This window comes from Mizuhopecten yessoensis, unplaced genomic scaffold (assembly GCF_002113885.1).
Source record: "Mizuhopecten yessoensis strain PY_sf001 unplaced genomic scaffold, ASM211388v2 scaffold2699, whole genome shotgun sequence".
Classification (NCBI taxonomy): Eukaryota; Metazoa; Mollusca; class Bivalvia; order Pectinida; family Pectinidae; genus Mizuhopecten; species Mizuhopecten yessoensis.
In genome coordinates, this window is record NW_018404676.1 from 255,453 (window position 1) to 269,588 (window position 14,136).

Genomic DNA, 14,136 nt, shown 5'->3' on the forward strand with positions numbered 1-14,136 from the left:
GGGGTCTCTTGTAGACAGCAAAACCTAGCTGGGTCTTACAGGCATCTTTCATTTAAAGAAAAAATATCGCAGATTTTGTGGATTAGGGCCAAATATTTTCAGTTTCGAGAAATATTAAAGTCATCTATGTTAATAGGATTCTATGATGTTCAAAACATTGATTTATAGACACTCAACATTTCTAAACCAATTTCCTTTATCTAATGGAACAGACTTATCACTGACAGAGAAAAGTGGCAGTCAAGTTTTCTAGATTGCCAGATGGCTTTGCAACTCCTAACCAAAAGTTCGGACCATTCTGTTTAATGAAAATAAAATGTTATTGCTTAATGAGTGTGTTTATCATGTAAATATGTAAATTTATTCACAAAACTCTGCCAGCCTGTTTATCACAAGATAAAAGTTGAAAATGATGTGCATTTCTATTGATATAAAGGTAAAAGCATCTCTGCAATCATTAGAAGATGAGAAAGTCACATTACAAAACAAGGTCGACATAGAGATAGAATGTCGACAGGAGATGGAAGGTAAGTTGGATATTGAAATGTTACATGTTATACTGTATACCGGGACATTTTTGCTACAGTATAACTTTTTGCCTTTTTCGCCCTTCTCGATGAGGGGAATTCATCAAGACAGCGAATTTTAGTACACAACTAAACTTCACTAGAACAACAAGGATTTTATTGGCAAAGGGAAAATATTTGACAAGGCAAACATTTCCTGGTATACAGTAAGACTTTTCTATTCTAATAACTGATAAATATTTTTGAAGTTTGAAGCAACATTTATACATAATTGAAATTGTGCTAATATTAATTTATCAATAAGTTTCCACTTGTAACTGATAAATATTTTATAAAATATGTGAATTTTTTAAAATATCCTTTGGAATCCCACAAAAATGTGAACAACACTATCTGAATCCAGTGGGCCCACTGTGTTTAATGGAAAACAGCAGTCTTGTTTTTGAAATGCACTTCTATTTTCTAGGATCTGTATATAGATTTCACTTGCAGATTTTTCATTATTACATTTATGCCTGATTCCAAGTAAATATCACCATGGCAAGCTTGTAAGACATGTTAAGTGCATAAACAACTAGAACACTTCAAATGAATTGAAAATGGCCGTTTTTATTAAAAACGACATGTTTATATAAAAACTTTATCTTTTAAAGTTTTTGTCCAATGTACTTAAAAGTCTTAGATGGGGTAAGAAAACGCCCCTTTAAGAAGTAATAATCATATTGAGAAGGAGGCAAGAAGGGGAGGTGGTGGGTAATAAAATTCACTTAGATATTTTTCAAAATTAGATCATGATGTAAAAAGAAGGTACACACCTTGTTCCTCCATCATCTTCAGCAGGCTAGTGACCTAGGGTCAGCTAGTGCACATACTTATATAGGGTGCTAAAAATAGCCACAAATTCATACGACTTTTGACCTTCTCACCTCCTACTAATGGTCAGCGTCCGCTCATATCAATCATAGATACAACAAATACAGTACTTTAACATTCATGATATTGAAACATAATAAAAAACAAAGTATTACTAGGACATTCATAAATTACATTAAACCAGGTTTAATTTGTATATGTACATGAAATGAATATATCCATGGCATATGGAATTCTGATTTTTTCATCAAATTCATTCTCAGTATATTATGAATGCATTGGATACTTATAATTTGAAGAGAATTGGAGAAATATCTTTTTTTGGAAATATATCTTTATAATGATAATAAAATATCACGTGTGTTATTACTCTTCCAGAACAAATTGCCAGCCTCCAAGCAAAACTGGAGAGTTTCCAAGCTGACAAAATGAAAGCTGATCGACAGAGTCATGATGCTCAGACCAAACTTAATGTTTTGACCCACTACTTCAAAGAGAAAGAGGTTCAATTACAACGGTAAGTATTATAAATGTGAAAGATACAATAGTAAAGTTAAGATCATGGAAATTCTGGGGAAAGTTCAGTTTTGGAAAAGTTATAAATCCAGGGAAGCAAAAATCATGGCAAAGATTGGGAGAGAAAACACATGTTCTGGCGAGTATTTATAGTCCTGGTAATGTGTGGGCAAATCAAATCTTTGAAAAGTCAAATCCTGGTAGAATATTGCAAATAATTTCATGATTAGTTTGATGTTGAAAGATAATCTCATGACAGTCATGTCAGAAAAGGTATTAGTTTAGTTAGTGAGAGATAGTATTAGTTAAGTTAAAGAAAGCTAAGTCCTGGTAGTATTATGGACAGTAAGGTGTTGGTAAGGCTGTAAAGCCAATATAATTATTAAGTTGAAGAAAGAAAGTCTTTGGTTGGTAAAGGTAAAGAGAGCAAAATCCTGGTAAATTTAATAAGAGTTAAGTATACAATAAGATTAGGAAGAAAACATCTGTTGCTAAACTGGAAATGTAAACTCTGTGAGAGCGATGATGCACATTTTTTAAATATCTGATAAATAGCTATTGATAAACTGAAACAAACTGTACACTCATAATCAATTCATGAATGCTTTTATTACCTAATTGTGTTTTCTGTCATTATAGAGAGTTAGGTGAGCAGGAAGCATTGAAGAAGCAGAATAAGAATAGACTGGAACATGCAGATGAGAGGAGTAAAATGGTGGAAGCAGAGTTAGAAACCTACAGGTACTGGTAGTGTAAAGTTTATTATCCCTCTGGTGGAGATTGGAGGTGATAATTATGCAATGTAACTGATGTGTGTTTGTCCATGCCGTCTCCATTTGCACACAATAACTTTAGTTCCCATATGTGCCTATCATATTGAAAATTCATAAACAGCTTCCTTACTGAAAGTGTGTTTCTGGTATTAAGGTCATAGATCAAGGTCACTGTAAGTATAAATAGAAAATTGTTTTCTGCACAATACCTTGAGTTACTGTTAAAGATAATACTTGATATCATACACAGCTTACTAAAACATGTACTGAAAATGCAATTGCTTTTCAGGTCCTTTGGTCAAAGGTTAAAATCAATGTTTCTATAACTTGAAAATTGGTGTCCCCATAAGAATTTGAGTCCTTGTGGGCAATTGAAGCTCAATTTTCTTACACTGCTACCTTTATATTGAAAGTGCTACTTGTGATTGGTTTTCAGGTTTGAAGTTCATAGATCAAGGACATTGTTACTATAAATAGAAAACAATATTTCTAAATAATGACTCTTAAATGGCCCACAACACTTCAACTTTGCACACTGCTTCCTTACTAAAGGTGCTGAAAGGCCGCTGTTCCTGTAATTAAAGCAAGCATTACATCTATTCTTACACTATAAAAATACCTCACTATTAAGAATCAAGTGATAACAACGTCCTTGACTTCAGCACTGAGTGGCTGGATAAGTGTCACTGAGGATAGATATGTTGGAGTTAGATACCTACAGGTACTACTGGTTCATTACTTATTTAGTAATGAGACAGTACAGGTAGTGTTAGATACCTACAGGTACTACTGGTTCATTACTTATTTAGTAATGAGACAGTACAGGTAGTGTTAGATACCTACAGGTACTACTGGTTCAATACTTATTTAGTAATGAGACAGTACAGGTAGTGTTAGATACCTACAGGTACTACTGGTTCAATACTTATTTAGTAATGAGACAGTACAGGTAGTGTTAGATACCTACAGGTACTACTGGTTCAATACTTATTTAGTAATGAGACAGTACAGGCAGAGTTAGATACCTACAGGTTCTACTGGTTCAATACTTTATTTAGTAATGAGACAGTACAGGTAGTGTTAGATACCTACAGGTCCTACTGGTTCAATACTTATTTAGTATTGAGACAATACAGGTAGGGTTAGATGCCTACAGGTACTACTGGTTCAACACTTATTTAGTATTGAGACACTACAGGTAGGGTTAGAACCCTACAGGTACTACTGGTTCAATACTTATTCAGTAATGACACAATACAGGTAGGGTTAGATACCTACAGGTACTACTGGTTCAATACTTATTCAGTAATGACACAATACAGGTAGGGTTAGATACCTACAGGTACTACTGGTTCAATACTTATTTAGTAATGAGACAATACAGGTAGTGTTAGATGCCTACAGATACTACTGGTTCAACACTTATTTAGTATTGAGACAATACAGGTAGGGTTAGATACCTACAGGTACTTCTGGTTCAATACTTATTTAGTAATGAGACAATACAGGTAGAGTTAGATACCTACAGGTACTACCAGTTCAATACTTATTTAGTATTAAGACAAAACAGGTAGGGTTAGATACCTACAGGTACTACTAGTTCAATACTTATTTAGTATTAAGACAAAACAGGTAGGGTTAGATACCTACAGGTACTACTGGTTCAATACTTAATATGTAGTATAAAGAGACAATTTAGGCAAATTAGGTTTCTGCAGGTTTATTTTAACATGGTCTTGTTTTAAACTGGTTCAAAACAAATTTAACACTATTTACATATTTTGGTTTTACTGTATTTTAGGAATAATCCTGGAGGGGGCCATGGGGTCGGGCCATTGACCCCTCAAAACTGAAATTAAGCCATCTGTGTATCAGTTTTCTTTGAATTTTACATAGAATGGTCCCTCTTAATTTGATGTTGACAAAAAATGCTGAAAATGGCCGAATGCTCTCAAATTCTAGGATTTCCGCTGTATCTTATATTTCCATAGGATGTAACTTTGACTTGAACCCTATTCTGATTTTTTTCACTTCAGGTCACAAGCTGAAGATTTAAAGAAGGAAATACTTTCAGCAGAGAGAGATTTTAGGTCTCAGGTAAGTCAATACATTGTCAAGTTGTTAACAGCCTTGTTTGCTAATAATTGTTTGTTTGTTAAGAATTGTTAAGGAAAGTAATAAAAACAAAGTTTGTTCCTTCGCCACATCTCGTTAGAAATTTTAATATAATCCTAATGTAGGGTTTCTGAACTGTTACTTATTTATATTTTAAGCAATTAAATTATTAGAAGATGAGAACAAAATTGTGTTGAACTTTAATATCCTTGATATTTTCAGATTGCAGCTAATGAAAAGAAAGCTCATGAAAATTGGGTAAGCATATAATGATCCAATTATTTCACTTAGACGAGAGTCAGTGATTAAGAGCATAATTTCACCTTTGCTAAAAAGAAATCTTCAATCTCTATTCCAACTGTTAGTACCCTTATTGAGACCATGCTGATGTTAAGCTTTGTGGTGTGAATGCCTTATTGATATGGTATCTATGGTGAAAAGGTTTTTAGCTCACCTGGCACGAAGTGCAAAGTGAGCTTATGCCGTGNCTCACTTTGATGCACCACATTCACAATAATGAATATAATTTGTCCATTGTTGTGATATCATTTCATAGGGAAGTGTATGATTCCAGTGTAATGTTTCACTGCTTTCTCTACACAGCTGGCGTCTCGGACAGCGGAGAGAGAACTGAAGGAGGCACGGCATGAGTCTACAGTGTTACGGCAGAAGTGAGTAATGCGATACCAAAACTCATTTTAATGGAATTTGGTTCTGTCTGATATTTAATGACAACCAGTATTTCTGATAACTTATAATTACTACTCTTTGCTATGAGAGAAAATAAGGTGATTATTTATATAAATTTTATCTTGCGGTTTTCATTGAATTTCTGATTTAACTTAAAAAAAACCACCTACATTTTATAATATCATATTACATCATATAGCGAAATGTTAGCACAAAATAACTCATGATGAAGTAGGTAAAGTGATTTGGAGTTAGACATGGTCTAATTTTAGACTGTCTCTCTATTTTTGACAGATTGACAGATCTTGAGAGGCGACTACACCATGGGCCAAGTGGGCTCCTACGGCCCCTCCCCACGCGGGGCATGCCACCACCAGGTAGATAATCTCAGTGGGGTGTGTTATTGGACATTCAATTATGCAGGGTTGTCTCTACATCCTTTTTAGATACACTTGAAGCATTTATTGGTTTGAGAAAAAAACATTTTGTGATGTTATTGTGTGATTTAAATGGATATGAGGAACATTGTGACCATTTAAAATTAACACATATCCATCATTTACCAAATATCCCTTAGGATCATGTCATCATTTAAGTACTAAGTGTTGGTAGCATTTTAAGAGTTGCTCTTCCTTGTCCACAGGCATGAATGGGCCACCTCCTCTACCCCCAGGAGTAGACAGACCAGGACCCCCGGGCATCAGGTAGGCTGTACTCACCTCCATCTCTATTTCTTGTCTAATAAAATCTGGCTATGTGTGAAGAAGACCAAACATTGTATGAATGAACATGCTCAATGTCAGACTAAACAGTTATTTGCACACAACTTTTGTGATATGATAAAAACTGGAAATACAAACTACTCTATGTGCTTTATAGATTGGTGCAATAATTTAACTCCTTTCTTTCCCATTCTGATATTGAATGTAGAGCTTTGTAATTTCTATCATTGTACAAATTACACCATCAAAATATACTGACAGGCTACGACATATTTTCTAAGGAAACCAATTATGCTTTTTGTCTAATAAACATGTTGTTTTCTATAAGGGACGGAGATTTCCTAGGCTCTCCAGGCCCTGAGCGGATGCCTCCACCTTCTATGCATGAACGGCGAATGCCCCCTCCCGGGATGATGGGCCCCAGGATGCCACCCCCTCCATTGGATGGCCGTTCTCCGCCCCCTTACGACCGAAGAGGCCCTCCTCCTCCAGACAGAAGGTCTCCACCTCCATATGAACGTGGGCTGAGGATGCCTCCTCCTCCTCATATGGATCGTAGATCCCCGGGCTATAGAATGCCTCCGCCAGACATGCTTCCTCGTATGAGGGGACCTCCTCCTCCACATCTACGTGGGGGGCCTACTTCTCCTCTCCCTCATGGTATGGGGCTCCCTCCTGATGGTAGACCTGGTAATCTATTTGCTTCCTCCTAGTCACACACTCAAGCAACCATTTCTTCAAAATACCAAACTATATTTGGTTTCTAAAAGTTAGTTTTTGCCATAAAATCTTGTTTTGGTATTCAGGGATCGACACTAACGGTAGACCGGAGGACCGGGTCCACCAAAATCTTGGACGGTCCACTTAATCTCCAAAGCTGGTAGACCGCCGGTCCACCACATATTACTTGATAAGTGTATATATATTTGAGAATGTTGTTCAGAAATATATTAATAAAGACTTTATTTACTTCGCCAGCGAGCCGTAAAATCCCATCTGGTTAAAAAATGTATCGTATTTTCGTGTTGTTAAACCGCTAAAAGTTGTCGTTATCATTCTTGGACGAGTGAAGTGCGTGAATCCGCTTGCGGTAAGTCGGAATCCTTTCAGCGTTTGAGTCGCTNTGCATCTAGCTTTTAAAAAATTTCGGGGGAGGACCCCCGTACCCCCCTCTTATTCAGGAGGGGGCTACCCCCTCCCGAACCCACCCCCCACTCCTCGCTACGCTCGTCGACCGGGGCGCATGGCGCCCCAGATCTGAGAATATTATTCAGGTCCACCAGAAATTAACCAGGTCCACCAGATCAAGAGAGCAGGTGGACCTGCGGTCCACCACCTATTAAAAGTTAGTGTCAACCCCTGGGTATATCTTGTTTTGTTTTGGTATATCTTGTTTTGGTATATAATTCAGTTCTAAAATAATTAAGATATGTACGGAAAGATTTTGTGGTAACAGATTATTAAACATTAAGCAGTAGCTACTTCTTAAGTGGGTCCTTTGTTTTTGACAAATTCAATTCTAGTAAAAACTGCAGCTTTATAGAAATGTTTTTTTTTTTTTTATATATGGTACTCGCATTAGTAAAAAATATTGATCAGTGGCAAAAACAAACTTAGTGAATCCTAAATCCTAGCTTCAGTTTTTTTGCAAGAAATCAGGGGTATCATGTTCAGTCTAAACAGATTTAATCAAAGAGGATGCTCTTAATAAGCAGGTACTTCTTACACTAACCCTGCTTAAAAGGGAACAAAGTGTAGAAGGAATATATAATATTCATGTTGTGCCTGTGTATGCTTTGTTTTCTTTGAGTGTTTCTCCAATATTGTTCACTTTAGGATCACCAAACTTGTTAATAGCTATATAAAGGGAAGATGGAGAGTCACATATATAGGCTAGGTCAATGTAACCTATAATTTGACCTCTGAACTCAATCAAAGAGAGAATATTTCTAGTGCATTTCTCTCATACTATTTCATGTGGGATTATCAATCCCACACCCTATCATTGTTATTTGCAGATCATGTACGAGATGGGTATTACAAATAATTATATTTACATTTGTATATACCTTTGTCAAGAACTTTGGTATTTTATAAATGACTTGGTAGTATACTTTTCTTGTGATAAAAAGGCTATAGGTCAATAAATTAAATAACACCATAGACCATATACCTTCTTTTGGTCAAAGTTGAAAATTACTTATTATTTAATTGGTAAAAGAAAATGGGTAAAATATTACCCAGTGTTTTTAATCAAGGTAATTAAAACAACTGTATTTTCCTACAATGTGATAATTCTAATGACTGAATCTTGTGTTAGAATTCAGTTTAATACTCGTGTAAAAGGTACAGTATTTACACTTTTATTTTGGGTGTTTTATTTCAAAATGCTAGTGTTACAAACATAAGATTGACCGTTAAATGCTGAGTAAAAGACAAAAAGTGACTTACTAAACGCAATATTGATCATTATGAGCTGAGGAAAAGACAACATGATTTACTAAAATGTTAGATTGATTATTAGGGGCTGAGGAAAAGACAAAATGTGACTTACCACATGTCAGACTGACTATTAGGGGTAGAGGAAAGGACAAAATGTGACTTACTAAATGAAATATTGACCATTAGGGCTGATGGAGGACAAAGTGGAACTTACCAATTGTTTGATAGACAATTAATTAGAGCTGAGGGAAGCCCTAGTAGAACATATCAACTATAAGACTGACTATTAGGGGCTTAGCATAACTTATCAACTGTATGACTGTCCATTCGGAATAAAGAAAGACTCTGAGATTACTATAAATCACTTGATACATTTTACTTTTCATGCCTTTTCAGTTCTTCGGTGTTTGTACTACAGGAGGCCTATATGGCAAGGGTATTGCTTCATTATCAGCCTGTAGAATTAAGTTCAGATGAGTCACAGTATGGTCACAAAGAGGAGGTTTATATTCGATATAAGATCTGAAAACTATTATGGAACAAATATATGTCACCCTGGTAAAACAATAGCCAATTTCTATCGATTCAGCTAGGGAGAATTTCTCTTAAGCTTATCCGTTAGAGCATGAGACTTATAAACCAGAAGTCCCGGGTTCGATTCCTGGTAGAGGCATTGACAAAATAATGATGTCTGTTACATACAAAAATTTGTATACCTGGTATGTAAACATTTTTCAGTGAAAATTTGAGGTCAATATGTCCGAAGTTTCAGTTTATAGATATTTCTTGACAATTTCTCACTCAAAATTTTAGTACAGGTATATTTATTGTTGAAATTACTACTATTAATTAAAAAAGTTCTATTAGTTATCATAATGGTAATTCTTTTTAATCATTGGTAATGGTGGTTAAGAGATGTATGTGTAGACTGTTGAGTGTAAATGCCCTTACAGACCTCTGTAATCTGCTGTACAATACTGGTGACAGTTGCATGTGGTTTGATTCCTCCTCCGCTGCAGGGCATTCTACTCCTTCACTTTGGACTCTGCTATTTCTGCAAAGACGACTTTGCCTGGAGACACTTACTTGTCTGACATTGAAAATATTGTATTTACAGGTCTACTGGTATAATTTTTTCACCAATTTTCTACATGTTCTTACCGGTACTTAAATAATCTTCTCGAATGTGGTTTTCAAGATGTGGAATAACTGTTCTCTTTCAGATCTACTGTTTTTGGTGGACATTGTATGTCCGTAGAGATTATAATATTTCTATAGAAAATTGGAAGAGTTAGAGAATAAGTTTGAATTAAACGCCCTCATTTATAAAAGTATAAATGAGACTGTTAAAAAGGGAGATCAGTAGAAATCCAATGCTACAGGAAGTATGTTTACAATATTTTCACAGATTTTCTAATTTTACTGTTCAATTGAAAAAGTTTGACCTAGTTTTAATAAATATGTTCTAGTTCCAAGATTATAGAAAATTAAGTTTAGATAGGTTAGACTGAACAAAAAAATTACATGTCAAATTATGATTTAGTATAACAGTTTGAAACTTTTTGACAAATATTTGTTTTGTTGTCCAGGCCCCGGAATCCCCCCTTACCACCCCCCTCCTCCAGGCCAAGATCCCGACCACAAGCCAAGACAACAAAGTCAGGTGTGAGACTTCATTAATATACCAGTGGACAGGGCTGTTCACTGCCTCAGAGGAGCATCTAGTTCCAGCATCATTTCTGTCAAATATAGGACTGAATAACTATATTAACAGTGGCTACATCAGAACGAGTTTAATATCTATAATTGGATGTGTAATGTTATAATTACATTAACGTTATTTAAACCACTGATAGATGAAATGTGATTTTTGCATAATAAGCATCTGTCCATTTCCGTGTTGTGATATAGTTTTATTTATCAGTAGAATGAGGTGTAGAAGACTGCGACCGTGTGAGACACACTGGGATTCTTACACTGGGCTGTTGCAATATTACCAAACTGTCTCGATCTCAGTTATACATAAATCCTGTTTGTACGGCGGTGTGACCAACCCGTTAAAGTGTATTCAGACTGCTGTTGAAACTATACAGGTCCCTCTACACTAGTAGGTGATGGAATGAATTAGCCATTTCCCATGTTTGTAACACATAGAGAGGTCTTGAATTGCACTCGCGTCATCATTTGTCAGGATTGTGTATGGCAACTTTAGGGGGATTAACCCTACTCTGAATCATGTGTAGATTCAGCCTACTACCAGGTACAATGTGACCTAACCCACAGCCAATCATGGTTTATAAACAGACCCAGCCTACTTAAAAGTTGGCTTATCCCACACTGAATCATGATTGTGGACAGATCAGTAGTTTTCTTAAGTAATTTGATTCTGTTCTTAAGTGTTATGTTTTCACATAAGTTTGAACTGAAGTTATGTTTTTAACTAGTATCTGATTTTGAAATGGCTAGTCGGAATAGATTGCAATTTTCAAAAATCAGAATTGGACAAAGTGAAGATGGAAAATGGCAAAAATAGAATAAAATGGTATGCTAAATGATAGGACGCTAATGTTGTACACGTCACATTATGTAGACATTCAGCATTAAATATACAGTAGTTGGTGATTATTGCTTGTTGGCTATAGTGCTAGAAATTCATTGTTGAAAAACTTTTTTTTTTTAATATTTGATATATAATATTGTTGTCACATCTTTGTTACTTGTCAATACAGAGGTTTTTACCTTTTGTCATTCCTACAAATATTAACTAACATTACTGTGTCTGTGAGAACAGCATTATTACAGGGTCAAGTACAATCTTGTAGGAGTTAGTGATCACATTCCTTTGTATAGAAATGGAGATGACATTGTGTGGGAGCTTATGACTTATTTAGAGCTGATTATTCTCAGTTGTGAAGGTTATTCTCAGTTGTGAAGGTTCTAAATTAAACTACCTGTTAAATGTAAAATAATTGCCATTTCAACTGTTTCTTTAAAGCTGAAAATAATTGTATTTTTTTGCGTAACATTACATATGTTAAAGGTATTTGCGACTCAATATCAGTACATGTATTGTAAAATGTTCCATCTATATTCAAGCTGGTACCTCTACATATAGGTATTTTATTGGGTCTACTGTAAAGTCTAGTCATTTGGTTACTATACTTAATTAAGTGCTATTTTGATATCAATAGTTTGAATATTGACAAAGTTAACCTCTCTATAAAGACCACCAAAGACAGTGCAAATAGTCTTAATATACAGGTGTCATAGACAGGTTATTATAAAAATAATGATACATATTTTTTTTAAGATGGTAGTTCTATACAGGTGATTCTGCATAATTCACTGAAATACTGATAGAATATCTGTCCACACAACTTTTGAAAAGGCTATTTGGTATACACATTGTATACGTATTTTGTATGAAAATTATATATATTTTGTATATACCTGTAAAAAAAAAGATGAAGTACCCTTCCTATTTGTCCCAAGGAATTCATGTTAAAAAAGCTCAAATATTTTATCCATTAAATTCGAATTTCTTTCAGTAAATAAATATACTTTTAAACAATATTTTACACCTTGGTATTATAAACAAATATACAGAAATGCGTAGAGTAATCTGTAAAATAAGTGTTCAGAGCTGGACTCTTTATGTTACATCTAGTATTCACACTGTATATACTGTACTATAGTATTGAATTACTGTCTGTGCCATCACATCACGCTACTGGATACATTTTAATTGTTAAGTGCTTTTATGTAAAATAAATATGCTTATGTATCTCTCAAAATATCTCTGTATACAGGTTGGAATTTGTCAAGTTAAATTTGCATTTATGTTGAAAAATACAAATTAATGTAGTAAGTGTACTCATTAAAATTTTGAAATTGTTTAGGAATCCAGTATTACAAATATGTTAAATTCTTACAATTCTTCATATCAGAAAAAGCACTGCTTTGAAAATGACATCTTTCATATGCTTCCAGTCTATAATTGCCAAAACTTGTGAAACCTAGTGTACATTATGATGTATGCATGTACATGTATTTGACATGGGTAATATTCATTATGCACCAACTATATAGCTACCATCAAGTCATATTATGCAATTTTGAACAATACGAGGTCAAATCCAATTTTGATGAACCAGTTCTTTATGTTGGGGAAAGTATCAGTATACTTGTACTGCAACAGTTTTGTGTTCATAGACCTTTTTACAGATTGTTGTTTTGAGTAAAAACAATTCTTGTGAAACCAATATTACCAAGATGTTCATTATCTACAACATGGTATTGCCATGCTCATGTCAACCTTAAGTGTAATTCAGGTCGGTTAGTTCTAATACACTTGCCTTTGGTGTCATTCTGCCCATGTGTCAACATTTAGCTTGTCTGCAGCTTCTTGACTGAAGCTTTAACCAGTTTGAAGCTCTTGACATCAATCTGTATAGCCCATTTGAAGGTCAAGGTCACATTAAAGGTCATGGTCACAGGTATATAATCTTAACATGATGATGAACAAGTTGTACATTTGAAATGTCCACAGGTTTCTGACTAAACGTTTTGACAAAATTTCATGAAACAATTATTCCTGACATCAATCTGGTGACCAAGCGAAGGTCAAGGACATGGCTACAAAATTAACATCATGAAATTTTCAACAAAGTTTCACAGACTCGTTCCATATTTTCGGAATTGGATACAAGCCCTATGTACAAGGATGTCTTGATTTTTTCAGTGTAGCCTCTAAAAGTCTGTATCTGCTACAGTTACGAAGAGAAACTTAGAGTGTTAGTATTTTTCCATTAAGTATAGAATAGTTCAGTTGTTCAATTATTATTCATTATTAATCAGATCTATTTGCAGATTTTTTAAAACCCATATCAAACCGAACACTTGACGACACAATGGTAAAATACACTGTTAAGGACTTTCTTAGTCTTTGTTGATATTAAGGCAAATCATGATGATGAAAAACAAAGTTGTAGTTTAAAATACCAAACCAATAGAAATATTGTTGTATATAAGTATGAGGACTACAAATTGAGTAGAAAGTGTATATTTTGTAATGAAGATGCATGTTTAATTTAAAGGTGAAGAGTACTTGGTTTTGTCCGAGCTAGAGGTGTACATAGACTGAATGACTGAGGTGAAGGAATGAGAGAGACGTATGTTATATCAGAGTTCACATGTTGATGATTGAAGTAGCAATGACTATTTATTTCTGTTTGTGAGGGTAAACAGGTGATTTTGTGTTGATATTCTTATGTCAAAAGAAAACAAGGTTGAATGAATAAGAATGATATTATGATACATTTAGTATTATTATTCTCAAAAAACAATTGAAAGAAATATAAAATAATTACAAAATGTTCTCAAAGTTATTTAGAATTCATAAAAATATGAATAAAATGTGAAAATAAAACTGATCTTATTATTGTCATTACCATAAAGTTTATGACACTCTTAAACTCT

General features: G+C 34.5%; 1 protein-coding gene across 1 annotated transcript in view; it reads left to right on the forward strand.

The window, feature by feature from the left end:
• Positions 1–14,036, forward strand: part of LOC110446443 (melanoma inhibitory activity protein 3-like) — a 35,727-nt gene extending 21,691 nt beyond the window's left edge. The window contains exons 20-29 of the mRNA XM_021491597.1: positions 437–527; positions 1,779–1,917; positions 2,556–2,657; positions 4,726–4,786; positions 5,027–5,062; positions 5,408–5,475; positions 5,789–5,871; positions 6,138–6,198; positions 6,545–6,906; positions 10,248–14,036. Of these exons, the coding sequence (XP_021347272.1) occupies positions 437–527; positions 1,779–1,917; positions 2,556–2,657; positions 4,726–4,786; positions 5,027–5,062; positions 5,408–5,475; positions 5,789–5,871; positions 6,138–6,198; positions 6,545–6,906; positions 10,248–10,327 (1,083 nt within the window). The 3' untranslated portion in view covers positions 10,328–14,036. The remainder of the gene's footprint in view (positions 1–436; positions 528–1,778; positions 1,918–2,555; positions 2,658–4,725; positions 4,787–5,026; positions 5,063–5,407; positions 5,476–5,788; positions 5,872–6,137; positions 6,199–6,544; positions 6,907–10,247) is intronic.
• The last annotated feature ends 100 nt before the right edge of the window (positions 14,037–14,136 follow it).